Source organism: Syngnathus scovelli, chromosome 3, assembly GCF_024217435.2.
Source record: "Syngnathus scovelli strain Florida chromosome 3, RoL_Ssco_1.2, whole genome shotgun sequence".
NCBI classification, from domain to species: domain Eukaryota; kingdom Metazoa; phylum Chordata; class Actinopteri; order Syngnathiformes; family Syngnathidae; genus Syngnathus; species Syngnathus scovelli.
The window spans coordinates 16,220,827-16,248,725 of record NC_090849.1 but is presented as its reverse complement, the minus strand read 5'-3'; the positions used below and the strand labels follow the sequence as shown (position 1 = coordinate 16,248,725).

At 41.1% G+C, this 27,899-nt stretch overlaps 1 protein-coding gene across 3 annotated transcripts; it reads left to right on the top strand.

Moving 5' to 3' along the window:
* Positions 1-435: 435 nt before the first annotated feature.
* On the top strand, positions 436-27,589 carry osbp2b (oxysterol binding protein 2b). Of its 3 annotated transcripts, XM_049762315.2 has the most exons (15): positions 436-749; positions 4,075-4,283; positions 14,958-15,208; positions 18,836-19,034; positions 19,471-19,594; positions 19,711-19,777; positions 20,400-20,552; positions 20,634-20,879; positions 20,989-21,109; positions 21,607-21,710; positions 21,953-22,048; positions 22,480-22,664; positions 22,769-22,989; positions 23,576-23,593; positions 24,604-27,589. In XM_049762315.2, exons 1-15 carry the CDS (start codon positions 529-531, stop codon positions 24,744-24,746), a joined length of 2,358 nt encoding a protein of 785 aa, XP_049618272.1. In that variant the 5' UTR covers positions 436-528; the 3' UTR covers positions 24,747-27,589. The 3 variants fall into 3 exon arrangements, with proteins under 3 accessions (XP_049618272.1, XP_049618273.1, XP_049618275.1); XM_049762316.2 differs by lacking the exon at positions 23,576-23,593 and having other exon boundaries at positions 438-749; XM_049762318.2 differs by lacking the exons at positions 436-749; positions 4,075-4,283 and adding an exon at positions 8,756-9,025.
* The last annotated feature ends 310 nt before the right edge of the window (positions 27,590-27,899 follow it).

Genomic DNA, 27,899 nt, shown 5'->3' with positions numbered 1-27,899 from the left:
ACGGACAGAACAAAAGCCTTTCCACAGTAATAATAATAATAATAACAATATTAATAATAATAATAATAATAATAATAATAATAATAATAATAATAATAATAATAGATGATGATGATGATGATGATGATGATGATGATGATGATGATGATGATGATATATTTTTATTTTTATAATGAATCAGATGTATAGCTATAGCGCTTGTCTGGACACTCAGATTGCAATCAACCTGTTTGTGACGTTGTGACATTTTTCTTGGGTGGTGCATTGTGAGATTTTCTCCAATTTAAAACGTGTGCCTCTCCATAATTGTGATTGGAACTGTAGTCCGAACCAGTTCAAGTGTCTCCACGCTTCTCGTCCCTTCTCCAGCTCCACTCTCTCTCTCTCTCGCTCGCTCTCTCCTCCTCCGCCTCCGCCTCGCCCTTCCGTCATCACCGACTTGCTCGCTCTCTATCAGGCGGGGGGTGCTAGTGGCGGTGTCCCTGTCGCTCCTGTCGCCGGCCAAGCCTGCGTGCGGCTGAGCGGAGGATGAGTGAGCAAGGAAAGGGCTCGGCATCCGTTTGTGCTGCGGCCCCGTCAACAACAGCAGCAGCAGCAGCAGCAGCGACTGCAGGAGCAACAGCAGCAGCAGCTGCAGCAGCTGCAGGCTCGGATACTTACAAAGGTTGGCTTTTTAAATGGACCAACTATCTGAAAGGGTACCAGCGGCGATGGTTCGTCTTAAGCAACGGCCTGCTGTCCTATTACAGGTAAAAACACATAGATTAGATGAAAAGAATGGACACGGTGCATGCATTGGTGCATCACTCCAGCTAGCAGGCTAACTGGCGGCCAGCTGACAGCCACTACAACAACGTGGCCGTTTTATTGCAAGTGACAGCTGGTTTGGCAGTGGCGACAGCATGTCCCCTGCGCTTCCCCAACAACGTTATGTGTTACAAATGTGGATCTTGCCATGCCTGTGATATAAAACCTCAATGATTGTGGCTGACAAAATCCCAGCTTGCACAAGAAGCTAGCCAGTTTCATTCTTGATGAGAGTCAAGCTACATACGTGCAAGCTGCACACACACATTTTTTTCAAGTTTTAATCGATGGTTGAGACGGATGAAGACGCTTTATTGTAATAATCATAAAAAACATTTTGATCTAACACCTGTGGCGCAGGGGCTTCATGCTGGGCACAGGGAGATGCAAACCAAGGAAATCAATTAACAGTATTCATCATTCTCAATCAATTTAGTGGAAATCCAACTAAATCCGTTGAAAACTCTTTTGCTCTTTCTGAAATGGTCCTAATATGCAGCAATATGCCGACTAAACTCGTCCAAAAAGGAATCTGTGTCAAAGTGGTACAGACAAGCTTTCAAAGAGGAGAACATTTTAGATTGGGTCATTAGTGGAAGTTACAGATGCATACAGTTCAGTTTTCATAATCAAATCATCTGTAAACAGGGTGGCACAGTGGAGCACTGGTTAGCACATCAGCCTCACAGTGCAGAAGTTGTCCAGCCTTTCTCTATGGTGTTTGCATGTTCCCCCCGTGCCTGCTTGGGGTTTCCTTTCATAGCTTTCCTCGCACATTCCAAAGACAATCAATTGAGCCCTCCAAATTGCCCGTAGGTGTAACTGTAAATGCTCATGGTTGTTTGTCTTGGTGCCCTGCGATTGGCTGGCGACCAGTTCAGGGTGTCCCCCACCTACTGCGTGAAGCCAGCTTGGATAGGCTCCAGCATGCAGGTGGCAATCTTAAACACCTATCCACAAAAATGTCAAAATGTGTTTATAGAATTGTATGGCAGACTTGAATGACCTACAGGTTCCCATTGTAGTTTATCTTAAGCATCCTTAAAATTGTTTCATAATTCTTAACATTCAGAAAACAGTCCAGGGAGGGTTATTGTATCAGCACATCAACTCAGGAAGTTTCTTTGCCTGCTGTCATCAGGTACGTGTTATTTGATACAAAGGTATGGATGTCAGAGGCTTTGGTGAAATCAGAGCCGCTTGGTGCCGCTGCCCTCCATTAATAGTCCATTATGTCGTAAGGCCATTTCGACATCTGAGTCTGGACAAGTTGTTTTCTCATCCTCTGCTTGAGCCCACTGTGTGTCTGACCTGAGGACTGTTTTTTAATTGGAGGCTATGTGTGTGTGTTTTTTTAATGTCATGAGAGACGTAAAAATAGTGCCAGACATGACATGTTAAGAGATGACATGTTAAATCTTTCTGTTTTATTGTTTCGTAATCAACAGTGATGAAATAATAATGGCCTGACAAAAAAATGTCATCAACATCTCCTTGTGCTAAAATTGGCTACGTCCTTTGTTAAACATTCATCCATCCATTTTCCGCACCGCTTCTCCTCACAAGGGTCGCAGGCATGCTGGAGCCTATCCCAGCTGAATTTGGGCAGTAGGCGGGGGACACCCTTAGCTGATTGGTTGAATTCCCTCTATGAACTAGACACATATACGAAATAAGAGACGATTTAACACATATCTATTTTTGATATATTTTAAATTGCAAACCTTTGATTTCGTCTGATGCACTCTAATTTAAAAAAAAAAAACATTTTCTGATCGCATTGTTTTTTTTTAACTATACCCCAAATTAATATATAAAACATCACTTGGATATTTCTGTGAGTTCTACTGCTTTTATAGTCTTTGGGTTTGAATTTTGTGGATTTGTGTCACAAACAGATGCATATTTATCCACATTATGAGAAGCTATGTTCGGTCTTATTTTGCTTTTTATTTTTTTTTTTAAAGGTCCTCTTTTATTCAAGCCAAATGAGTTGTGCTGGCGGTGGCCAATACTTAGGGCAATTAGCAGTCCAGTCTGAGAGATCTCTTTTATTCCAAAGTCCTGTCCCTCTAGAAAGCAAACCGCTCTTTAATTTGTCACCGAGAAGGCAAATTGCACCTACTAAAGAGCATAATCGATGCCACAACTGCCACACTCGGCACCTGCATCGGTTAAATTGGAATGACTTTTACTAAACGAGAGTCATCATTTAACAAGTTGGACTCACAGGACAAGGGTACTTTCTTTGTTTTTAAATTCCCCTAATTTCTTGTTGTCTATTCACACAGACAGCCTTCTTACTTCCTCAATTCTTCATTCCAATGTCCTAATTTACTTTTCCTTCTAGTTTTAATGCTCTCAGCTTTTCTTATGCACTTAAATGAGATCTGTCTGGCTGCTTTAGAGAAGATTACAGGGCATTAAATGGCTCAATGCTGCTTGATCTACCATATCAGTGAACGTGCTCTACTCTTCACACGTTCCTCTCAACCTCAGGAAAGAAGATGCTCGGCACTGTTAAGTCCACTTTGCACCAGTTAACCTCAGTCCAGATCTCACACAGAGGAGGTTCCACTGAGCAGCGATAATGGAGGAACCACTGATGTTTCCTTTGGAGCAAACCCGTTTAGCCCACTGTTGCATCTGAGCCAGAGGAAGAAAACTCGGCTGTCGACTGCTTCTCGTCTCAACTGAATGCATTGCTTGTTGCGGATTACGACCAGCGCGTAAAAGCTGTGTGAGGGGAGTCGGCGCCGGCCCATAATGGGGCGGCAGCCACCTTGTCACTGTCAGTGGCGTTATTGTTGAGCTTAGTGCTTTGAGAGGCAGCTGCTAGTGGCAGTGCGGCCTCACTCTGGAATGACTGAATGGGTGTTAGCAACCACAGACTACATGACTGTATGCTTCTCAAAGGATGCTTTTGGACCAATTCAATGGGTGATCATATGAGAGCAAGACCATCGTACTCTAACTAGACACTCTAGCATGTGACGTTACGCTTTGGTTTCCGGATGTTAGTTCGTAAAACCTGTAAAGGCTGTTCTTTGTAATGTGGACTTATGTTCAACCATTGCCACCAACGCGATGTCACAAGGGCTGTTTTTACTCAACTGAACTCAATACAGTCTACCACAAACTTTGTACTTCCACACATGTAACCCCTGCGGCTCCAACAAAGATTCCGTTTATTTGCAAGTTTTCATCTAGTCTTAGCTAATATTTCCTGTCCCAACTTGCCTCCTCACATATGTTTTCTTTTTGCAGGACACAGGCGGAAATGGCACACACATGTCGTGGGACCATCAATCTGGCCACTGCTCACATCGACACAGAGGATGCCTGCAATATTGTCCTGAGCAGCAGTGGCCGCACATACCACCTGAAGGCTAGTACTGAAGTGGAGCGGCAGCGATGGATCACGGCTCTGGAGTTGGCTAAAGCTAAAGCCATTCGCATGATGAATGACCAGTCGGGTAAGTTAGAACTACAGGTGGCTATTCATTTGGAGAAAGTGGAGCGTCTGTGAAATTCTAAACTTTAGCCACTGTTCCATCATACCCTTGGTAGACTTAATGTCAACACAGATAAAGATAATTGTCTGTTATCTAAGTGCTGATCTCCTTGCGCTCTGATTCTTGAGGTCCAGTGGAGGCAATGTTTCCGTTCACCCATTTGTTTTCCAAACCATTGGCATTCCAGCATGAGCCAGGAGAGGGCAGCCAAGTCCACTCGCTGCTTTTGGATAACAAAGCAGAGGACCTGGTAACATGACAACAGACTATTGTCCTCTCCAAGGGCATGCAGACTTGGCTGGTGTTGCTGGTCAGAGGTTGTGGGAAAAGCTGTGGGAGAAATGCAGAGCTTTTCCTCCACTTTTCTTACCGGCTGCTGATAGACTGAGTGAGGCTAAATATTCCTTTGCCCTCAATTTGAAAGTCAGATCACTAAAGATACACTGACAATGTAATAAATATGAAGGATCTGCTTTGCATGCAAGGAGATGTTGTCTAATCATAAAATGGCATTGAACTTACAGAACCTTTAGTAGCTTTTTGTGTATTTCCCTTGATTTTTTTTTTTTTTTTTTTTTTTTGCAGGACAGATTCTGAGCAATTCCTCAGAGGAGGATAGGTAATTCGTGCTCAATAAGTAGACGATTTCAAAGACGGTTAGAATATGAATGAGTTATCTTGTTCAGGCGGGGGGTCGGGTTTGCACAGTGGGTGACTGTTGTAAGCGCTTATCAGAATCAGGCATTCATGGCGCTCACAGAGAAGCACATCCCATTCGTCACCGTTGGGCAAACACACCTCAGTGACAAGGTACCTTTGTTCATCAACCATCCCTTTTCTATTCGGGACAAAGACCTGCTATTGATCTGCGTTTTTTGCAAGGATTTATTACATCATCTGTATGAATCCACTTCTAAGGCATTGCAATATGGGGCTTCTTTTCTTTCTCCTTTTTTTCTAAGTCTTTACATTGATGCAACACCTCTATAGCCCAACCTTGTATTTAAATGCTAGTTTTATACCTGTAATGCTTCATTCACATTCATTTAAATCAGATGTGGATTGGATTTAAAGAGCCTTACGTCACTGTAGGCCCTGGTTTGTTCAGCAGATGGCACTGTTCATTCACTTTGAACCGTTGGTGCTTGAGCAAGTTGGATGGTGAATGTGCGGTGTAAATCGGAGGTGGTTGAAGTAGCTCAAATTATTAGAGTATGATTACTTAAGAATAATATTGCTCAAATCAAAGTAAAAACTCATCCTCCATAGAGTTATTTAGCAGGCTGATACACTCTCTTGCATAATTCTCAAGTGGAGTTCTTGCAGGTTAAAATTTCAAGATAGAAATACAAATAGAAGGCGGACTGTAACTCAATGTAACAGAGTAAAAGTAAACAATAAATAAATGTCGTGAAAAAGTAAATTACTGCATGAAAATTACTCTGATAAGTGCAATATATTCTCATTCATTACTACTCCACCATGGTTATAATATGGACTGTATGGTAGCTATTATATAACTCATTAGATCTGTTTGAATAAGAAGCCTTCAAGCTCCTGTGCTCCTTTCTTTAAAGTGGGTCTTTTAAGTTTGTGATTAACTTGTTAATTATATCACTTGGCCATTAGGAATTCTTCTTCATTTTGTATGTTGGTCCAGTATTATAGATAAAAAAAAATAATGTTGATCCTCTGGCTCTGTTAGTTTAATGTCTGTTTTTTTTCTGGTACTCTCTCCGTGGTCCTGAATCGAAGACAATGCAAAGAAAGATCAAAACCCTCCCTCATTACGGTTTTTGCTCGCCTTTTCCACCCCTCCTCCCCTTATCCAACATCACACCCTCCAACACTCCCACCCAACCCACCCCCACGTTCTCCATACCCGCTCTTCGTCATCCGCATCCTTACTCTGTCTGGTTTTCCCACCTCCTCCTGATACCTGTGTCTTTCTTAGTAAGCACTTCACAGTTTTTCTGGTGTGATTTTTTTTTTTTTAACTTTTGACTAGAAAGAGTGATTTTTCTCTTGTAGGTATGTGGCTCATCTTTCCTTGTTGTCTTGTCTTGTCTTCGCGCGTGCGTGCATGTGCGTGCACGTGCGTGTGTACAGGAGCTCTGCTTGTTAGTTGCTGGATATTCTCCGTCTGCCATTTTACTCTTACACCACTGACAATTTAACATGTATTTTTCTTGGTTGTCATCGTGTCAGTTTGGAATTGATTTGAATGGTCAAACCTATTACAATATAGACCTGTATGAGGCGATCCTACGTTGTGCAATGCAACCTAATCAATTTGCATCTGCCCCATTTCCATATTTGCTGTAGGATCTATCATGCACCCTGTCCTACTTTTTGCATCTATTTGTGCTTTGATGTTTCAAAATGGTAGATAGAAAGATTGTGTGACTAAAATACTCTTTAGTGGTGGACAGTATAAATAATAATGAGAACAAAATCAATGCGGGAAAATCGTTGCCCTGCCCTATCTAGTCTATTGTATGGCATGAACTATACATTTTGCATCAATCATGGAGTGTTCATTCAACTTAGTTCATGATTAATTGCTTTAAACTCTTACATCCTTCTGTCTTTAAGTAATACCCATCTGGAACTTTCTCCTGAACTCAAGGGTTTGTCAAATTCAACTGGGAATGCATCGTGTTTTTTTTTTTTTATGTCATGATATGAAGTGTTTACTTCTGATTTCATCGAGTTGATTTAATGATGCTACAGCTGGTTTGCAACGGAAGCAATTTACTCCTGTGTTTGTGCTTCATTAAGTCTTTGTGTTTGATTTCGTTACTGCTTTTGATTTTTAGCCTCTCAGGTTCTCTGTGTTAGTGGACTGTTGACATCTCAGCGATAGAGAAAAAGCACTGAGTGGAACAAAATGTCTTTTCTTTTTGCCCTAGATCAATACCATTTATCCATCTTTTTCTGCTATAATTGGCTGGGGTGAATAGCTCAAACTTTGAAAATGTCAGCTTCTCTTTGGTTACATTTGTCTGGCTTTAATGAGCTCAGTACTTTCTCTCTCTCCTCTCAAGCTTTGGGGATTGTTTTTGCTCCTGCGTCTAAATGCAGTAAGTGACTTAATGAGACAGTTGGCTCTGCATTTAGTTTGCCTAGCGCCTTCGGCTTTTCGCCAACTTTCTTTGAGCAAATAAACAGGGAAACATTAATACCGGTTTAACGTTGACACCAGGTAGCCGCCAGGGACCACATGAGCAACCCATGGGCCTGTTCCAAAAGCCAGTGATGGGGCATTGTGATTTTCTAGGAATGTTGTATAAATGAAGTGTTGCATATTGGTATTTATCCGTTTGCCAATTGTTGTGCGAAATCAGCATGATCAGTGTTGTCACATAAATGAATGCCATTAATAATAACTAGAGCTGTTACTAACTAATTTTTTTAGAATTGTCTTAGATTCCGTCGGTTACTTGGATGGCTAAGTTTTATATGCATCACACAAAAGGCTACTGTTCTCATTTGCTTGGTTAAATTGAATGCACTGAAGAACAGATGTGATTATGGTCAAGTATCAAACTAATCTCGTATTTTTGCTTCAATACTTCAGTCGCTTTAAAACATGCTTCAGGACCTTCAGGGTACATTATTATTTCCACTTCAGTAAATCTTCCCTGTCAGCAGTAATCGCCTCACTTACCGAGCACCACAAATATTTGCTGTATTTACATGTTTCTACATGATGCCTGTAGGTACTAAAATAACTTGTAACATAACTATTAATCAACATAACATAATTCCGAATCTATGGAGAAGTCCTATTAAGATAAAAGCACCGCATTTATATGACATTTTTTATGATTGCATAATAATAACCTCACAATGGCAGGTCAGAGACCTTGGATGGGCCATTTAATGTCCGGGTCTGGTATCGAGCCATCTCTCTGTGTTGCAAGACCAAGATTTGCCTCCAATAGAAGAAAGATGCTCCGGCGGGGCAAAATATGTGGTTGGAGCTTCTCAGAGAGGCGAACAGAGCGGCCAGTTGAAGAATGGTCTTTCCTTTGGTGTAGACACATCAGTCTGACTTAATATTCCTTAGCTTAATTTGATACGTAGGTTTCTTTTTGAAACACACCAGCCTAACCTAATACCGTGCCATTTAGCTTTTCAGAAATAGCTGACTTGTGCTGTCAGCAGCAGACAGACGGGGATGGCGGGGAGACGGGAGTGCTGTGCATTCTGGTCTGAGTTGAGTAGATCACTGTTGGCCGGCCTGACCGTTCCTGTCTCCTCTCTGCTTCAACTCCCCCCCCCCCCCCCTACCCCTCCCTCCCTCCCGTCCTCCCTCCCTCTCCAATTTGCACTGCAATGAGAAAAGCGTGTGGAGGGGAATTGAAAATGTGCAACACTCTGTGTGGCGTACGTGTTTCCGGAAGCAAAGCGAGGGAGGGGATGAGAATGACTGGAAGGAGCGTCTGCGTTCCTTCCCCGCATCCGTGCGGTGACACTGTACGTATGCCCGTGAATATGCATGCGTGTGCCGGTACACTGCAATGCTGACTGGAAAAAGTGGCCGCCTCAGCCCCCCCCCTCCACTCTCTACGATGCGTCTGGAGGTGCGCGGAGTGGAATCAGGGCCGCGCAGAGTGGGATGAAGGGCCGGAGATGCTGGGATCCGAGAAGCGTCCGCTCCCTCTGTGCCTCGGGCTGCTTGAGTAAACTCAACCAGGGTCAGTACCGCTTTGGCCAGGAAACACGGCGCTGTCACACTCCTCTCCATCTGTCAAATGAAAAACCTTCCGCGTCATGCTATCTGAATCTCAGCCTAGCTCAAGCCGTCATCCATCCGTCCATCCATCCATCCTTCCATCTCCTCCTGGCATCTGACAGCAAGGATGCCCGGAATTGGGCAGCCTCCTCCTACATTGCAGCAAATGCAGGTATATGCTGTAATTGGGAAAGAAGCAGCGTCTCCTGCCATTTGCCCTTCTCACTGCATGCTGTGCTCATTTCTTTCTGCCGTCCTCTCGTGCTGGTTTTAGCTCCCACTTCCTCTCTCTCCTTTGCGCCTGCTCCACTTTCCATTCGTATGTGTGGATGAGCTCGAGGCGGCACGCTGGCCTAGCAGGTATGTTTTGTCTGAAAATTGTCGAGAATTAATTTCTATTTCTAATCGAAGAAAGTAGACTTTACATTTACCAAATCAAATACACTTTTTTTTAAGCGAGCAAATTTTCTATTTTTCTTTTCACTGTGCTTACTTTAGATATCCTTTTCACGCCCCTGGCAATGTTGGACAACTTTCTGTTGAGCAGCTGTGCTCTTATGCCCTGGGCTCTCTGGCCCCTCTAGCTGCTGTTTGTTCATTCAAATGAGTTTGACTTTGGCACCACAGATGGGATTCTTTTAAGGCCTTTCACTGTCTGCTTCAGCACTCACTCACTCACTCCTCCATATTGAAGGTAACGCAAAACAATGAGTCATATCCAGTACATTTCCACCCCAAGCAGTACTCTTTGTGACATGTCGCCTTGTATACCAACAAAAATAATCTAGAATGATTTCCAGAGTTGCACATGCTTCCACCAATGTTGAACTGTTAACAAATTGAAAAATCACATTTGTTTTTGTATTTTGACAAGAATAAGGCTGTAAATGACAAGTGGAGGCCTTCACAGTCAAGCATTACATAGCCACACAATATAACAATTGTGAAACATAAAAAAAATATATAATATAAATAACATGCAAACTGTACAACACTCATTATGAAGCAAGGAAGTCAAGTTCAAGTTCTCCTCATTTTAAATTCCCTCGTTTAGTAGAGGCTCCAGGCTAGTGAAGCAAAAGTTGCGGGTCCCGACCTATAGAAAGAAAAGTATTCCTGGCTTATTTCTACTCAAAATCACATTTTAAAAATTGACTAGAGTATCTACTGTATGTTTCACTGAATAATACAGACGCTACAATATGGCTAAAGTATGACAACTGCATGTGATTTTGTTTCGTGTTTGTGTACTATAAGCACAAGACATACGCAAAGCATTATGGAGGATTAATTTATGATATAAAGTATCATGAGAGGTCTGTTGACACGGTTATGGATCACCATGTGAGATTCTGCATTGGATAATCACTTCCTGCTGGACCATGTTGAGTCCATTATTTTAGAACGTGCAGATATTAATGTTAAGAGTGCTTTGAGGTTACTACCAGTATTATCCGTGATCTCTGCTCTGGTTTTGATGGCCTTTATCATGGCTGATTATCTTGTAGCACTGACACCGGGCTACTGAGAGTGTGATAAATGTCTATCTTGCCGTGTTATTGGGTCACTGGCTTATGGTTCTCAATCTCACTAAATTGTTTTCCATTTCCAGCAATGGTATTCGGTGTGAGGGAGTAACAGCAGATGAAAGAAGGGCTACAGAAATGTTCCCATATGAGGTACACTTTTTACTGGCGATGACAGTTTTTTCGGTATCCTTTCGGTGCCACGGTCAAGGCACTTCATGGAGGTGTACCACTGGCAGTCAGAATTTTGCTATTGTGTTAACCTTTCTTTAAAGGTTAACATTTGTGGTACTTAGTTTTCCACATAAAGGCATCTTCCTCCTAATTATTCCTCCTAATAATAATTATATATAATTCTACAATAAAAATAACAACAATAATAATAATAATAATAATAATAATAATAATAATAATTATTATTATTATTATTATTGTCATTAACTTTTATTTATTTATTTTATTTGTTTACAGTTCGCACTGCTCCTTCATACGTGCTGTGAGATTTTGATATTGTTGAATCCCTAGTTGCTAGAAAACCTCTATTAGGACTATATATAAGATTGCAAACAAGAGATGTAATATCAGGCTGCTCTCTTATTCAGACAGTATTTTTCAAGCCGCAGTTGACTGCACTAATTTGCCTTTTCAATGGAAAGACCACATTGAGAAAATTGTAAAGAAACGATTGACTTTCCCTTTCATCATCTCAGCTTATAATGAAAGTTTAGAAAAATGGAACACGTTGCTTCATTTATTCCTCCAATGAATCTTCCCATCTTTTTTTCTGGGCTTCACAGCTATGACAGGCATTGATGAGTTGCTTCACACACTCTAATTTGCTTGCAAAGAGCCGAGTGTGACGTAACTGGCTTTAACCTCTCGTCTCCTCTGTATGTCTCCTCGTGATGTATGGAGCCAGTTAGCAATTACTGGCCAGTATTACACTTTGCCCCCCTGGAGACCCATCCTTTCATCGAGTGTGCTCTTGCCTCCCTTTGTATACACTCATATATTCCCTTTCTCCTTCACACCCCATAAAACAGCACTATAAATACCAGCATATTGGGTGTACAATGCTCTACATGCATGCCAAATAAATATTTTTGTCAAATGTGCTTTTTAAGGCTAGCTAAAACATAAAGAAGAATGTTGTAACAAGCATTTAAAAAAAAAAAAAATCAGGACTGCTCCTAAATTCCACTCATTTGGGGAAACTTTTCCCAATATTCCGTTTGCATTTCAGCTTTCTTGACTTTTCTCTTTACATTTCATTTCCCCAACAAGTGTTCATCTGCTGTCACCGGGTGACATGTGAGCTAGAGGCAACTTGTCTCCACAGGGACAAGGAAGGCGTTCTCCTGCAATGGGGCAACATTCTCCCAATTAGAATGCTGGAAATGGTTTTTCTTACCAATCTGAGTAGAGAGTGCACATGTACACGTAAGATGTGATGAATGTCAAAGGAGGAACGCAAACTTCCCATGCTGTCAATTTGGATTCAATATCATATTTGGAGAGATTATGTCATCCTCCTCCGAGAAGGGCAAGGTTGGTGGTGCTGGTGGAAACACATGCAGGGTGTTGTCCAAGGTGCTAGTACAGTATGTGGGGGGGGAGGTGGTCTGCCCTTGAGGCATGACTTGTGTGACAATGTGTTCCAAGCGTTGCCTCATGGTGCTAGATTCTCTACACCGGCCGGTGCTGCACATGATTTTTCAGCATGCAAGCTACTTATAAAATGTTCAAAATAATCTATTTCCATCTGTTAAAATTTGAAACTATATTCATGAACATATTGAGTATTGTTTATATGTACAGTATTTGTTGGTGTTCCTTTCAATTTTGCATGAGGTGATATTGCAACATACAACTTCAATTTTGTTGTCATTCCCTTACTCTGATGACTTGCGCTTGATGGAAATTCCTCTAAATAAAATAAAATAACTGCAATTTATTTTTATTTTTTGCTGAAGTCAGCTTGTATTTAATACACGTCACATACAGTGCACGTGAGCGAAGGGTGTGGCTTTGCTCAGAGACTCGAGGGGGCGGATTAGTGAAGTCAGCCTATATTTCAAATCTTGCCAGCATTATAAAACAGCGTGCAAACTGTCTCTTCAGTTTTGCAATACGATTTAATTGCGAAAGTCAAAGACTTGACACATACCCTGTATTTACTCTTCTTTCAAGCTTTCAGCCCCAACCCTGGCTCTTGATTTTTTGGAAAGGGAATTGGTAGAGCAGGCGTCGCTGCTATAGACAGACCCCTTTTAACAAACATGCTTGTCGACATGTGACAGTTTATTTTAAGTGGTCTTCCCGAAAGCTGCTAAACTTGCTCGCAAATTGAGGCTGAAGAATCAGAGCGCCTGCTGCAGTAAATGCATTTGCACTTCCCAAATGTTCTGTATATTGATTGTATCACTGGGCTGCTATTGACGCCTTGCTTGTTAGCACTGTGTTATGTTCCAAGGCTGAAGGGAAAGATGAAGCTCTGACTAGAGACTTGGGAGTGACTCTGTTAAGATGTACAGTCAATCTTGAAAAAGTAGGTTTTTTTTGGGGTTATTATTTAAGGCAAGTGAACCGATTCTCTTTTGCAATGCTGACTCGGCAAGAGTAAGACGAGGTGAAATAAAAGCAAATACATGAATATTTTCAACAAACTGTACAATGTAATGCACAAAAGCTATACACAAAACTAAATGTATGCACTAAACACAAAGTATACTATAATCATAATTAACCAGCTAAAATATTCTTTGTCAATCAAAATAATGTTAATTGCATACTACAACCACAAGAATAAACCCTTCTGATTATTGGTCATAATGCGTGTTCATTATGCCATTTTAGTATCCCTAAAGGTTACACTCTCTTCGTGTTTGACACAATGTGCCAGCATTAATTCCAAGAAAATGTAAGTAGGGCTTAGTATTGTTCTGATCTCATGAGATGATTCTTAAAATCAACCCAATTATCTCTGCCCTGTTGCCGTCACGCATCATCAATATAAGACTCCCTCAATGCTTTATTTTTTTTAAATGGTGGTAGTATGCACTTTGGACTTTGCAATTCAAATTCTTGTTTCTAGTGCAGTTGGACTCATGCAGAATGTCTGGGAGGAATCCGTCACAGCTTGTGCACAGCTTCAGCTCAGCAGTCTATGATGATGTTGCTTCTCCCTCGCTGAACTTTTGTTACCTCTTAGTGAAAATGGAAACTTGGGAATGCAGACACCGTGAGACCTTTTTTACATAGATATTCCACACGATCTAGTCCCGGAATTCTGTGTGGGGGGCGATTAATATACAAACTAACACATTTAATGGGTCGGCTAGCACTCCAGAGACACAACTATGGCTACACAAGTCATTCAAAAACAATTTTCCAACAAATGCCCCCTTTAGATTTAGCCGTATGGTCCTGTTTTTTTCAGTTTCATTTATGAAAACACACAAGCACAGATGCTTTTAGTTTGGGATTTATGAGTGCAAAACTCAACAAGTCAAGCCAAAGGGTATTTAAATAACACATTTCCTCAACAGGGCAAATCAATGTAAACAAGTACAAACAGTGAAGAAAGATCATAATTATCAATGTACTGTATTGTGTTTTGTGTTTAGCTGTATTGAAGAAGGGTGGGACGCTACTACATAATTTCCTTTTGTGCTGTTTAAAAATGGTCGTTTGTATTTGAGTTGAAATTGTAAAAAAAGATGTACGATAGAATGTTTTATGCAATTATAATTGTAAGATACAATGAATAACTGTGAGCTTTTATAAAAAGCCTTTAAATGATTACATTTGGTTGTTCATGTACTAGGTGTTTCCTCTTCGAAATGCAACTTTTATTTCCGTTTTTGTGTGCATGTGTATTTGTGTTCACGTGTGCAAGGATGTCGATGACTGGTGACTAATGCAAAGCTGACACTGCGACACTTCTTTCTGTCGTATGCTCCGTTTAACCTCAAGTAGCCTCTTTTATGAGACGTTATCAAAAAAGTCAGCTGGTACAGCAAACCCTTGTGGGTATGGACCAAGTTATGTAGCTCTAAATGCCTTTGACCTGATTTACATGTACAACTGCAGAAGGTGCTAAAAGTTAGTGTGGGTGTGACAGAGAACACGTTATTTTCTTGGAGAACAAATAAACACTGAGCTTCGGTGTATTTTAATGTTTGGTACTTTATATGTATTTAAGTATGGCAGCAGTGGTGATTGAGCATGTTGAATATTTGAAATGGTAGCTTGGAGAATCAGCAAAAAAATAAGGCAAAGTGTGTCATATAATGGAGGTTGTGCTTTGTACAAAGAAAATGTCAAAAGGTGAACATTTTGAAATAAATATCCCTTTGTGTGTTCCAGATGACTCGGGAGACGAGGAGCCGGCATCCCAATCGGACCGCAGTGAGATTCAGGGAACTTTAAAGATACTAGTCAGCAAGCTTGATGACCTCAGCACATGTAATGACTTGATTGCCAAGCACGGGGCGGCCTTGCAACGTTCTCTCAGTGAACTCGAGGGCCTGAAAGTTCCCGTGGAAGGAGGCGAGAAAATCAAAGCAGTCAACGAGCGAGCCACCCTCTTCCGTATCACTTCCAATGCTATGATCAATGTAAGTAGCCTCACGCTAACACACACGAGTGAGTTTGCAAAGATGTAATCGGAACGCGTACGGAAAAAGACAATAACGGTTCTGTACTTGTGTATGGTTACTCGCACTCTCCTTGTAGTAATAGTTCATCGTTTTGCGCAATCGTATGCAGCACAACGTACTGGCGCACTTGACCTTTTGGGATTCTTACTGGACTCCACACATACGCAATTTGCTGACATGGCTGTAAGCACACAGCTCATATCTACCTATTCATTTTTGTGGGAATGATTTAATGACTAATGATAATGTTAAGAGTGGCATCGCAATGCTTAAGCAGAGATTGTTCTCTTTTTGATTGCGGAAAAGTCATTTCTGAAAAATGGGTCATTGCCACTTGCTATATCGAGTCACAATATATGACAGCTGAGCCACAAAGACGGCACAGAACATTATCAGAGACAGCACATGTCCACGACAACACACATTTTTCAAACTTGTCCCATCTGGCAGACAGTACAGGAGAGTCACAGCCAGAACAACAAAATCAAAAAAACAGCTTCTACACACCATGCCATCGGACTCTCGAACAAATGGCATTCCAATCTGTTAACTACACTGTGCAGTAATTCTGCTCACTTGAAGATTTTCACGATGCACTGCAAATATACATACCTCTGCAAACTGTGCCGCTAAACTCGATTGTGTACTCAGTCTGTTTTTAATTCTTCTTAATATCCATTGCTACTACGTACACTACTTTTGTGTTCTTACTGTGCTTGTCACACATAAACATCTTGACTCTTATATGCAAAAGAATCAGGATAGAAAACAAAATCAGGGATTCTACTTAAAAGTATGCGTCGAGATGTGCTCCTACCAACAGTTAAAGTCGCAAAGTATTTTCAAAGGTACAAAGGCTGGAATTTCCTGCAGGTCCAAGTGCCTAATTCCAATTTATTATCAGTTTGGCAGCCTTTTGTGGCTATTGAGGTAACTCAGTAGTCATGAAAACTCTTAAGTTGTTAAATGCTGAGCCATTTTTTTTGTGTAATGAGAGCTAGTCACATTAAAAATGTGGTATTGCTTCACTCTTCTGCTTGCGTTAAATCCCAGTGGTTACGTCACGTTTGCCGACTCACTGCTGTTCACTGTATTGTGAAACGAAGAGGAAGGAGTAATGACTATTCCTGAGTAGTTTTTCTTGCTAACATACTTCTGCTCCGCACTTCAACCCATCTGTCAGTATTATAGAGAAAATAAGTGAAGTGAATATTTACTTCACACGTTAACTTGCAGTTAGTTAGTTAATTAGTTGGTTAAAATAAATCTGAATTATATAATCCTAATCAAAATATTGCTATTTTGCCTTTAAAATCAAGCACATCTTCTCAATGTTGTTACCTTAATCACACAAAATGTAAAGCAGAATAATGTTGGATCTGAGTAGTAGCGGCACAAGAGTTGCAAGTTTTTTTCGGGGGTTGAAGTAATGACACTAAATATGATTGTGGGTGGGTGAGGGTGAGGGGGGGGGGTGGGGATAGCCACCTTCTCTCTTTCAAACTGAGCTCCCTCTGACTGCTGAGTGTCACAGCTTTCTGGGTTGCAGTAACGGACTTCAATCTAAGCGGACAACTGCACAAGGTGTGTTGAGCGTCATTCTTCTTCAGTGTTTTGATTTTTCTGTGATCACGTTTGTTTCTTATAGTCACTGACCACATTTTAGTTTGACGGGGAACTACTCTGATCTGACAATTCGATTAAAAACCAGACCACAGTGATTTCCAGGGAGGGAAGGGGGGGAAGCTGTTGTTGTATTTGTAATATCCTTTTTTGCCAACCAGTAAAGGGAATTTCAGCCGACTGAATAAATCTTAAAACAAGCCCTCCTGGATTTTCATATCTATTTTAATGTCATTAGATCAAGCAAGAATGTGCTTCTGACAAGAGGTCAGCGCTAGCACAAACTCCCTGTGGTCATTTTACTGTCATACATCTAAATGGCTCTCTTGAAGGGGAAGCGGCTTAGATTACGGAATGCAGGGACTGCTGCAGCCATGTGGTTGGTCTTCCAAATGCCGCTTCCAGAGAAATTGCGCAGATGCCTGTAGACATGCATAGATCTCTGTGGTATGACCGTGGATATCATCCTTGTCCATTTAGGTGTGATGTAACGTTCCACATATGTCACACGTGCATGGTATGTACTGCAAATGTGCGCAGGAGTGGTTCCCAGTTCAGTGGGTCTTTAAATGTCAAAAGAGTGTCATATTTTTATACCAGCAGCACCAGTTCCAGTATCCATTGGTTTTAACCTTGATTAACCTCATCCTCCATCGCCACCGGACGTCACATGCCGTCTGCTCTCGGAGTGGGGACTCAGCAGTAAAAATGTGGAACTAGAGTATGTGTTTTATATGGGTGTTGGTTTCATAGTCACGTCTGAGGAAGTGAACTGGAACTTCATATGCATGTCCAGCATTTAAATTGAGTGATGCCAACAGTGGTTGAGACACTTCATGTTTGACCACTGAAGGTAAGGGGGAATGGTACTTGGGAAATATTTTCAGATTCTTGGATTTTCAACAAATTTTTTTCCGTCATTTACTATTTTATGGAACATTGAATATGAAAATGAACTTGTTTGCGCTGACAGTGTCAAAAAGTATTAGAATGAAAAACATGGGAAAGTTCATTGACTCATTCTTAAATTTTGTTCAAATCTAAGTCTATGGATTTGTTTCTGTACTGTTTTGCCTTTCATGTTGTCATCTTTGACTGAGTAATATCCAATTGTGTGTTTGCATGTATACTTTGTAGAGTGGAACATTTGGATTCTGGTTTAATAAATGCAGATCCTAGATAATGTTGACGGCAGACATTTTATTAGGATAAGCGCAGTTAACTTTTATTTGCTGTAACTGCCCAATCATGATGAATGACATTGAAAAGTCATTCAACACTATAGAAATGCAGAGTTGCATTTTCCTCTTACATGTTGTCAGCTGTAAGGTGTTCCGGTTCATTTACAGCTGTGCTTACTGTGTGGCAGGAACATCAGGCACAACATGCAGTGCCAGCAAATGCTGACAAGTCGTTTCTGCGTGCTCTAACGTAACCCCTTTGGCTCAGCAGTCAGAGCACAGCAGGAATAATGTTGCCCACCCTCTTGACTCAAAAGTCCTCCACCATGCAATCAGCATGAAAGTGTAGCTCATCACTCACTCTCTTCTGCTTGTTTACAAGATGCTTTGAGGAACAAGGACAGAAACCAAAGAGGCATTACTGCTTTAAGGTGCTGTATATATATACAGCGAAATTTCTTATAGTGCCTGGGAGCAGTGGTGGCGCTAGGCTTCTATTCTTGGGGGGGCGAGGGGGCCAAGGCGACCTCAGGGGGTCTGTAAAACAAAAACATTTTTTTATAAACCCTAAAATGTATTCAGAAAATGCTGATAAACATTCCTTACATGTTCTCTACATAGAATGAGGGGCCAGTGCCTGAGAATGAATCCAGATTGTATGTCAGTACCTTGGTCAATGAAGTGAACTGTAAATAGACTCTTTAAAAAAAAAACAGATGCACATCATAGATCCAAAAGAAATGTTATCATAGCAAATGACAGGCGCACCGTCATTCCCCAGGCTTGTCGAGATTTCCTAGACCTGGCTGAGACTCACAGTAGAAGGTGGCAGCGGGCACTGCAGTATGAGCGAGAGCAGCGTATCCACCTGGAAGAGACCATCGAGCAGCTAGCCAAGCAGCACAACAGCCTGGAGCGAGCGTGGAGAGCAGCACCGACACTTTCATCCACTACACCCAGCGCCCCGACCAACAAAAAGGGTAAGCATAAGTCACCCGCTTCTTTTTCTTTTTTTTAAGATCATGTCATTCTAATGTCATGCTTACGTATAATTTACTGTTGTTACATCTGGAAGCTTATTTACAACATTGATAGAGATTTTATATATGACTTGTAGATAAAAAAAAAAAAATACATGTAAAGTAGATTGGAGAACAAAACAAGTTCTAGCGTTAACAATAATGCCGTTTAACGCTATTACCAGTACAGGCGGGAGTCCCAGAGCAGCATGCAGGCTTGTTAAACAGTGGGAACATTGCCAATTTTACTAAGATGATTATTTTCTTAATTAGTAGCCACGTGTGCATGATTATACAGTGTACTTCTCATTCCTAAACCGGGTCGAATGCGTATAGGTTAGCATGTGACGCCTGTGTTTGCTCTGCTCTTTAAACGTACTGAATGTGCTTCTGATAGAAGGGGGTGAAAGGCCGCTCAAAGGAGAGGCGAGTGATGAAGATGAGGATACTGAGTACTTTGATGCCATGGAAGATTCCCCTGCATTTATCACAGTGACTGCCACAGACAACACACAGCACAGGTCTGCGAATGCTTTACTGCTTTTTTTACGATGAGTGCGTTCACAGAATTTCAGGTGTGTTTTCCTTGCACTTTGTTGCTATTGATACAATTGGGCCGTCTTTGTGTCTATTCCAGGCGATCTCAGACTAGTTTGAGTGGAGCAAGCGGAGGCAATTCCTACGACTGGAACCAGGACGACCATGTAAGCGTCTTTTCTAACTTAGTAGCTGTGACGTTTCTAATTCGCTGCTCCGAGTTGCTGGAATGTACTCATTGCTTGTTGCTTCCCCCCCGAGTAAACCAACACACCGTGGGATCAAGGGCCTGATTTACTAGACTGCTTGTTCACTCTAACACAGCGGTGTCCAAGTCTACCCCTATCCAGCTTCTTTTTGATGAATCCCTTATCCAGCACAGCCGAGTCAAATAATCAGCTCACCAGGAAGCTTTGCAAAACAAACCTGATGTACTCCTGGAAGAGGCAAACCAACACATTACTGAGTTACGGAGAGTAAACCCAGTGCCTTGAAAATTTAGGAGAAGCCAGCAATTATCTCACTCTAAGTGCATGTGTCTGCTCGTGGACACCTGAACAAATGCTCTGAGAGGTGTCTGGCATGTCGCAGCTCAATGAAATGTTCCAGATGCATGTAAATGCAAAGTTGAAATGAGTTTTGTTGTTGGTGACATGGCTCCAAGTTGTCTTGCATTCCCATTCTTCTTCTTTTTGCTCGCTCATTCACTTTTTTGGTTTGTTTTCAGCGGTCAAGTTTAACTTTGTCAAACTTGGATGTATAGTCCAATTCTTTCATTTATGTCCGCAGATGTCTCCGAGCTATAACGATGTGTCAGGGAAGGAGCTGCAGCCACGCAGACAACGGCGGACTCGTGTCCCTGACAAGCCTAACTACTCCCTCAATTTGTGGAGCATCATGAAGAACTGCATCGGCAAGGAGCTCTCCAAAATTCCCATGCCTGTAAGTGAGCAGAACTTTGTGGCCTAGTTTGAACAACTTCTAAGTAATTTCCCTTGACCATCTTGCCTTCTACATCTGCAGGTCAACTTCAACGAGCCTCTGTCAATGCTGCAGCGTCTCACTGAAGACTTGGAGTATCACGAGCTACTGGATAAGGCGGCGCGCTGTGACTCCTCTCTGGAGCAAATGTGTTTGGTTGCTGCCTTTTCCGTTTCTTCTTACTCCACGACTGTCCACCGGACAGCCAAACCCTTCAACCCGCTTCTGGGGGAGACCTACGAGCTCGATCGCCTCGAGGAGTTTGGCTACCGTTCACTGTGTGAGCAGGTAAAAAGCACGGCAACAAGCATGTTTAGTTTACAGATGCAAACTGGATGTTTTGCGTTGTGAATTGTACGCACGTCATTTACTGTAAGTTTATATCCATTGCGGTAAGGTGAGCCATCACCCACCTTCAGCTGCACATCATGTCATTTCTCAACGAGGCTGGACCTTGTGGCAGGAAATTACAATTGCGAGCAAGTTCCGTGGAAAATACCTCTCCATAATGCCTCTGGGTAAGACGTGTATTTCTTGCTGGCTGGGAAACCTTCAATTCAATCAAATGCTTAATCTCAAGAGCATAAATTGCTAAATTATGCATGAACTGTAAACCAAGAGACTGCACCTACTCTCGAGAGATTGACCGCTGTAGCTGCAGCTGCCTCCTACGCACGTGATTGCCAAGGGATAAAGAAAATCGGGATTGCTTTGTGACACTTTTGACAGAAACATAAAATGGAATTAAGGGGAGTTGATTATTCCGCTCTAATGATGCCTCTGGGAGGTGTCCTGTATTAGAAAACACATAACTTGGCAATTGTTTATGGTCAAATATGTTTGCAATCTTCAGGCCTAGGTGAGAATCAATAGCCTTTGTGAAGTCCCAAAACGTAGCAGGTCTTGGAGTCTTTGTGGACTTGACACGCATTTAGAGTTTGAACTCAATCATTCAAACCACATGATCATTGTACGCTAACGCTCATAGATTGTTGTTGTGGTTTTACATTTCCAGGTGCAATTCATCTGCAATTCCACGCTAGCGGCAACCACTATGTGTGGAGGAAAGTCACATCCACGGTGCACAACATCATTGTGGGCAAGCTGTGGATCGATCAGGTCTGTTTACAAAGCACTTCTCATCGATTGCCATTCATCTGCACGACCGGCATCTTAGCCAGCTGTTCTCAAATGGGAAGTCATTATTTTTTTGGGGAATTTGTATAAATTCTTTATTCATCTGATGCGGGGAAATAAGCGAGTTGTAAAATGTATATGCACAGTTATTCAGAATTATCTTCTCGCTTACATTGCATCAATTGCATCTACTTTTGTGTGTGTGTGTGTGCGTGCGAGTGCAGTCAGGGGACATTGAGATCGTGAATCACAGGACCAAAGAGACCTGCCAACTGAAATTCTCGCCGTACAGTTATTTCTCCAGGGAAGTTCCTCGGAAGGTAAATCCTCCTTTTTGCTTTCTTTGCTGACACCACTCTTCTTTTTTTGTTTTAACTTGTCTTGTTCAGCTGCTTAGTCATGTAGAATAGAGGATCTCTTTGCCTTTTTATGCTTCAACCGTTTTTATGTGCAGCGGGAGAGTTTAAAACACTCCCGTAGTGCTTGTTTGTGTTGTGATGTTTATTGCTAATGCACTCTGACAGAACAAGGTTTGTGAGGACACAATGAGTGAAATGAAAGCACAGGGACGAATAAAAAAAATATCTAAATAACAGTTTATTAGCGATTCAATGGTGCTTAGTCGTCAATGGGGACAAGCAGACAACAGCACCGGGGAACCAGTGACCCCATGCAAATGAAGGACAGGAAAGACAAAATGACTTGTTTCACTTCTGATATTTTTACACTTGAAAAATTATTTTCTTTCCAGGTGACGGGTGTGGTGGCTGACAGTGTCGGCCAAGCTCATTACATCCTGTCTGGTACGTGGGATGAGAAAATTGAGAGTGCCAAGATCGTTCAGAGCAGCCGAGGTGGTAGTGGATCCGAAGGCAAGCAGAAGACCATCTACCAGACTCTGTCCCCCAAACTTTTGTGGAAGAAGTATTCTCTCCCGTAAGTGCACATCTCATGAAGCTCATTAAGCTGCATTCATATTTTTGGGGGGTTCGCAGCAGTCATAAAAGGCTGAATCTTGTCTCCTTATATTTTGAACCTAGAGAGAATGCTGAGAACATGTACTACTTCTCAGCGCTGGCGCTGACCCTGAACGAGTCGGAAGATGGAGTTGGTCTGACCGATAGCCGTTTGAGACCTGACCAGAGGCTGATGGAAGAAGGTCGATGGGATGAAGCCAATTCAGAGAAACAAAGGTTAGAAGAAAAACAAAGAGCCGTGAGAAGGAGGAGAGAAGCGGAGGCCTCAGATGCTCTAGATGAAGGTAAGAAAAAAATCAACTGGTTTAGAGACACAAGTAGAGGTAAATACTTATTGTAGAAGACTGTGATCTGTTATTGCTTATATACTAACAGATCATCTAAAAAAATAGATGGGTAAATGTTGAAATATTTGTACTTTGCTATTAGTACGTTTAATTTTGAGTTCCTAATGTGCTGGTGTGGCGGACCGCCAGCGCCCTCTATTGACCGGCCGGCATCATCTACTGCGGGTTGTCCAAACTTGCACACATAATATTTTATGGCAGAGGCTGCTGGTCCGTGGAAATTCCAACACATTTGGCCCCCGGGCTGGACTTTGGACATGCTTGGTTTACAATGTAGATTATGCTAAAGACGTCGCAAAATTGCCCCATCCAAAAATCAATGACGCTATTTAAAAAAATGAATTACCTTATTTAGCTATAAAAGTGTCCTAAGTCCCTTTCAGTGCGTCATTGCAGTGCATTTTTACATGACTGCAATCATTCTATATTTGTGTTTGTGTGTGGTGCGTTGCGTGTGTGCTGGGTCGATTGTATTGCTGCATCCATGACTTGTCTTTTTTCCCCTCCCTCCTATGGTGGTCAGAATGTGATAATGACTCTGGTGAGTGGGGGTTATTCCGCACCCTCTGTTGACACTTCTGTGTGTTTTCTTTGTGATCTGCCATTGTTGGACCTGCATGATGTCTACTTTCATGTCTCTTTCTGGAAAATGAATCAGGAAAAAACTCTTTTTTTCCCCTTTGTATGTGATAAGTTCATTTCAAAGTGTTCACAAATGATATTTAAATGTCTAAATCTACACAATATAGTCTAGTCAGCTGTGTGTGAGCAAGATAAGCTTAAATCTTCTTTAAAGATACGTTCACTGTGTGTGTGTTTTTTTATTCGTTAAAGGGGAAGTCAAGTGAAAACTTTTATTTGCAATATTATGGTAATTTATTATGGCCCCCACAAATCCAAGCTTGGTACTGTGATTAGTGTTACATTTGTGAAATGTGGATTAAGCAAAAACAAATAAAATCCACCGATATTTATCCATCACAACATTTTGTCTTTTACAGTCACTCTTTGTCGACTGAAAATGACATCACAGTGTCTTAGGGATCAGGTACTGACCGTAACTGCTCACCTGTTTTCTGGGTATGGTCATGTGACGTTGGCAAGCTAAGCCCTTGGTTGGGCACCTTGATGTCATTTTAGTTGACAGCAAGTGGTTGCACAAGAAAAAATGGCAATTGCTTAATTCATACTTTACAAATGCGATATTCGTCCACATATCATGTTTAGAGGATTGAAGATGCATAGAACATATTGTATATTAAAAAAAAAAAAAAAAATCGTCTTGATATCCCTTTAACAAGAGCGATAGGACATTAAGTGCAACTGTCTATTGATCGGAATTCTTGTTTTGCGCACATTCAAACCGTTCACTGCAACATGAAGCTGGTTCACATTTGGAGCCTTCCCAAATGCAGCACACAGCATCTGATTGCTTTCTCGTGTGCATAATCATAGTGTGTGTATGGAGGACATTGCCTGCAAATGTGACTTCCTGACCGTGGCACGACTCGATGACAGTAACCGCGTAACTCACCGAGATCTTCTCCACAGGTCGAGAATACGAATGCTACCAGCCGCTGTGGTTTCAGCAGAGGAGAGACTCGGTCACTGGAGAGACAAACTTTGTATACAAAGGGGGCTACTGGGAGGCCAAGGAGAGACAGGACTGGACCATGTGTCCCGATATATTCTAATGCAGAACGCTTCCCCCACATCAGAACCTCAGGAGACACGGAGCTGCTCGGCCTGGGCTTCTTCAACAGTGCGGTGTAGCAGGTTTATGAGCTCTAAGTGGAGCATTGTGAGATGCTGAATGTGACAACTTCCTTTTTTTGTACCTCCAAATGTACACTCGGAGTGCTTTACAGATGATGGGCTGATCCTTGTCCCAGTGTGATTCTGTTGGAGGTGTAAAATCACACTATGAAGGCACCTGATGAGTTTCCTGAAACAGAATGCGATTGAGAATGTGGATTGTCAAAAGTGCAACAGGAGATATGTCTTCAAGTGAGTTACAGTAAGGATCGTTTGTAAAGCTAGATGGAATTTTCTGTCTTTGAGTTCCAATTTGCGCTCATGTAATTAGTAACTTGGAAGAAATTGGTGCAGCCTATTTGTTTGTAGTTGGTCAACAGGACACAATCAGATTTTAAAATTAGATTTTTAATTTGAATTACATATAGGAAGTACTGTGTCATATAATGAAACTGTCATTAATCTAATTTTCACAGTAAATGCTCATGAGGTTCATCACGCTTTTATGAATTACTTAATGAATTATTTCAGGTCCCCCAGTCGGATAGAATGAGTTTGCTTTCGTTGTAACAAACTACGATGACATCCTTTAATGAAAAATACGTATAATGAAAATTGCTTTTAGAGGCAAATTTTGGTTTAAATAAACATGGTTTAACGTCAACGGCGGAGGAATTGAAAGTGATAGAAATTGTTTTTCAGCTCTGTATTTTGTAATGTATTAGTCATGTCGACTTGCAAACACAGTGAGACTGTCGGAATTCTGCATTTCATTTCCTGCGCATGCAATTACTACTAGAGATTAACCTAATCGGAGTCTGTCTTCGCAAGTGTTTAGTAGGAAAGTAAAGGAAACAGGCTTGATTGTGAAGTCCCTTGAGCAATCTTTTTTTTTTTTTTTTCTTCTTCTTACTGAATTCCCTGTATTTTTAGGAACAAGCAAAAGTCACTTTTCCCTGACTGGCTGAGATTGTGTTCAAACTTGCACATTCAATATTCAGTTGAAATGCATCCATATCAGGCATCACCGGACCTGGCAATATTCATTGTGCATGAATTGAGGCTACAACTTAATCCTTGTGTTCCTGTTGATACCAAATGGACTTTCTCTTCTCTTTTGGTGCTTTCCCACAGCATTGCATAGCATATCGCTTCCAGTGACAGCCGCCGCTGTTCAATAGTCACAAAACTTGCTCCTTAGCCTCCTCAATGTCGACTTTATACTGTAGTTGATTCCAGTGGCACTGTGCGAGTCTCTGTTGGCAGCAGGGGGAAGGTCGTAGAAAAAACAGGGCTGGTTCCTGTCAGCAGAAGCCACAGAGGTCTTTGCTTACCACAGTTCCAGTGTGTTGTCCACAGTGTTTGTACAATGACCTGGGATCAGCCTATCAAGGTACCTGCAGTTTTTTGCCTTTAATTGACTGGCCTCATCTAGTGGCAAGCTATGAAAAGTCAGTATTTTTTGTAATTATTGGTAGGAATGTAGATTTCAAGGCTAGAGGTACTCTATGTTCCCCCTGGTCTCTTTGTGTGAATATTTTGTGATAAGGAAATTATAGTGTAAAATAAAGTCATATGAGAATTGAGTTATCTGTACAGCATATTTAAAACATGAACAATTGGAACTACAAAAGACTCCATAATAATACAAGATAAAAAATGCATACTAATTTGATTGAGCAGTTCACATTTATAGCTCCAAAATCACATTTTTTTTAAAGAACAGAATAGGTAGGACATACGTTAACACAGTACTTATTGTGCTCATTTGAATACAAAAATAATTCTGAAAACAACTTCACTGTGCTTCAAAAGCATCATACAAGGAAAAAAATAGGTTACATTTTTAGCTGTGATAGTGTCACACAAATCAATTATCTATAATACAGAGCAGCATCTTCCAAATTCTGTGAAGTTTTAAAAATCAAAAATATAGACTGCAAATTTTTCAGCAAGTATACACAGCACAAGCGACTGCCAATTAGAAACTTTATGGGAAAGAATCCTTTGCAAAAAAGGAAGTGATGATAATACATTTAAAAAAGTTAATAAAATACAAGTTTGTATTAATGATTGACAACATCCATTTTATCAGTGTGGTTCCCAAAACGACACTAGATCAAGATCAGATAGTCCGTAGCAATAACACACAAAAGTCCGTTTCCAGTCTCGTGCAAAAAAGGGGAAAACAATTAAATTGTACGTAGAGGTGTGCTGTAGATTAAACAACATTTTCATCTGCCTTTCCTTTGTTTGGAGGGTTCTTCACCTGATTTCATCATTCAATTTTGGATGCTTTTTCTCTTAACCTCATGGGTGCCATTCTAATGTCTGCACATTTCTACACTTTGTATCTTGACTGTAATGTGTCATATTTGGTGTCCTCTAATGGCACTCATTTTCCTCCAGTTTCAAGCTGCTTATAGTTCCAAGACAGAAGTAAAGTGTGTGGAAGATGGAAATGTGTTGTTGTTTTTTTGCTTTGTCCTGGGACTGTCACCTGTTGTTTGCTTAGGTAAATGCTGCTGATTTTACTAATCTGTGTAAAAAAAAAAAAAAAGAAATTTAACATAACACAACAGTGGTCTGGAAATATCAAAGGTTATTGTCATGATTTGACTTCTCTCACTTCCCTAATACACATACTGTGGGTGTATTATTCAAATGTAATTTTAAAATTTAGAGGCTGTTGTTTTTACATAAATTGTGTATTTTCCCCTCACTTTATAACATTGTCTTATAACAACCAAGGCACAACAATAAAACAAAGTTGTTGACACTGCATATGTCTTATTTTTAAAGTATTTTAGTTTAACAAATCAACAAATAGAAAGAGACCCTGGAGTTTTTTTTCTGCTTGCATTTTTTAGTAAAATATATAAAATACAACAATTTGTCATTTATGTGAATATACACATATTCAATTTATGTACATGCACGGTCTACTTTGTGCTCTCCCAGCAAATTAGCAGCAGTCGATGTTTCTTTCTACTGTGAGCAAACTAAACTTTAAATTGGTTGCGTGCGGTTTCTATGACAACCCGACGCCCCCAGTTGCGACCCACTGCAGCTGCTTGGAAAACAATTTGTTT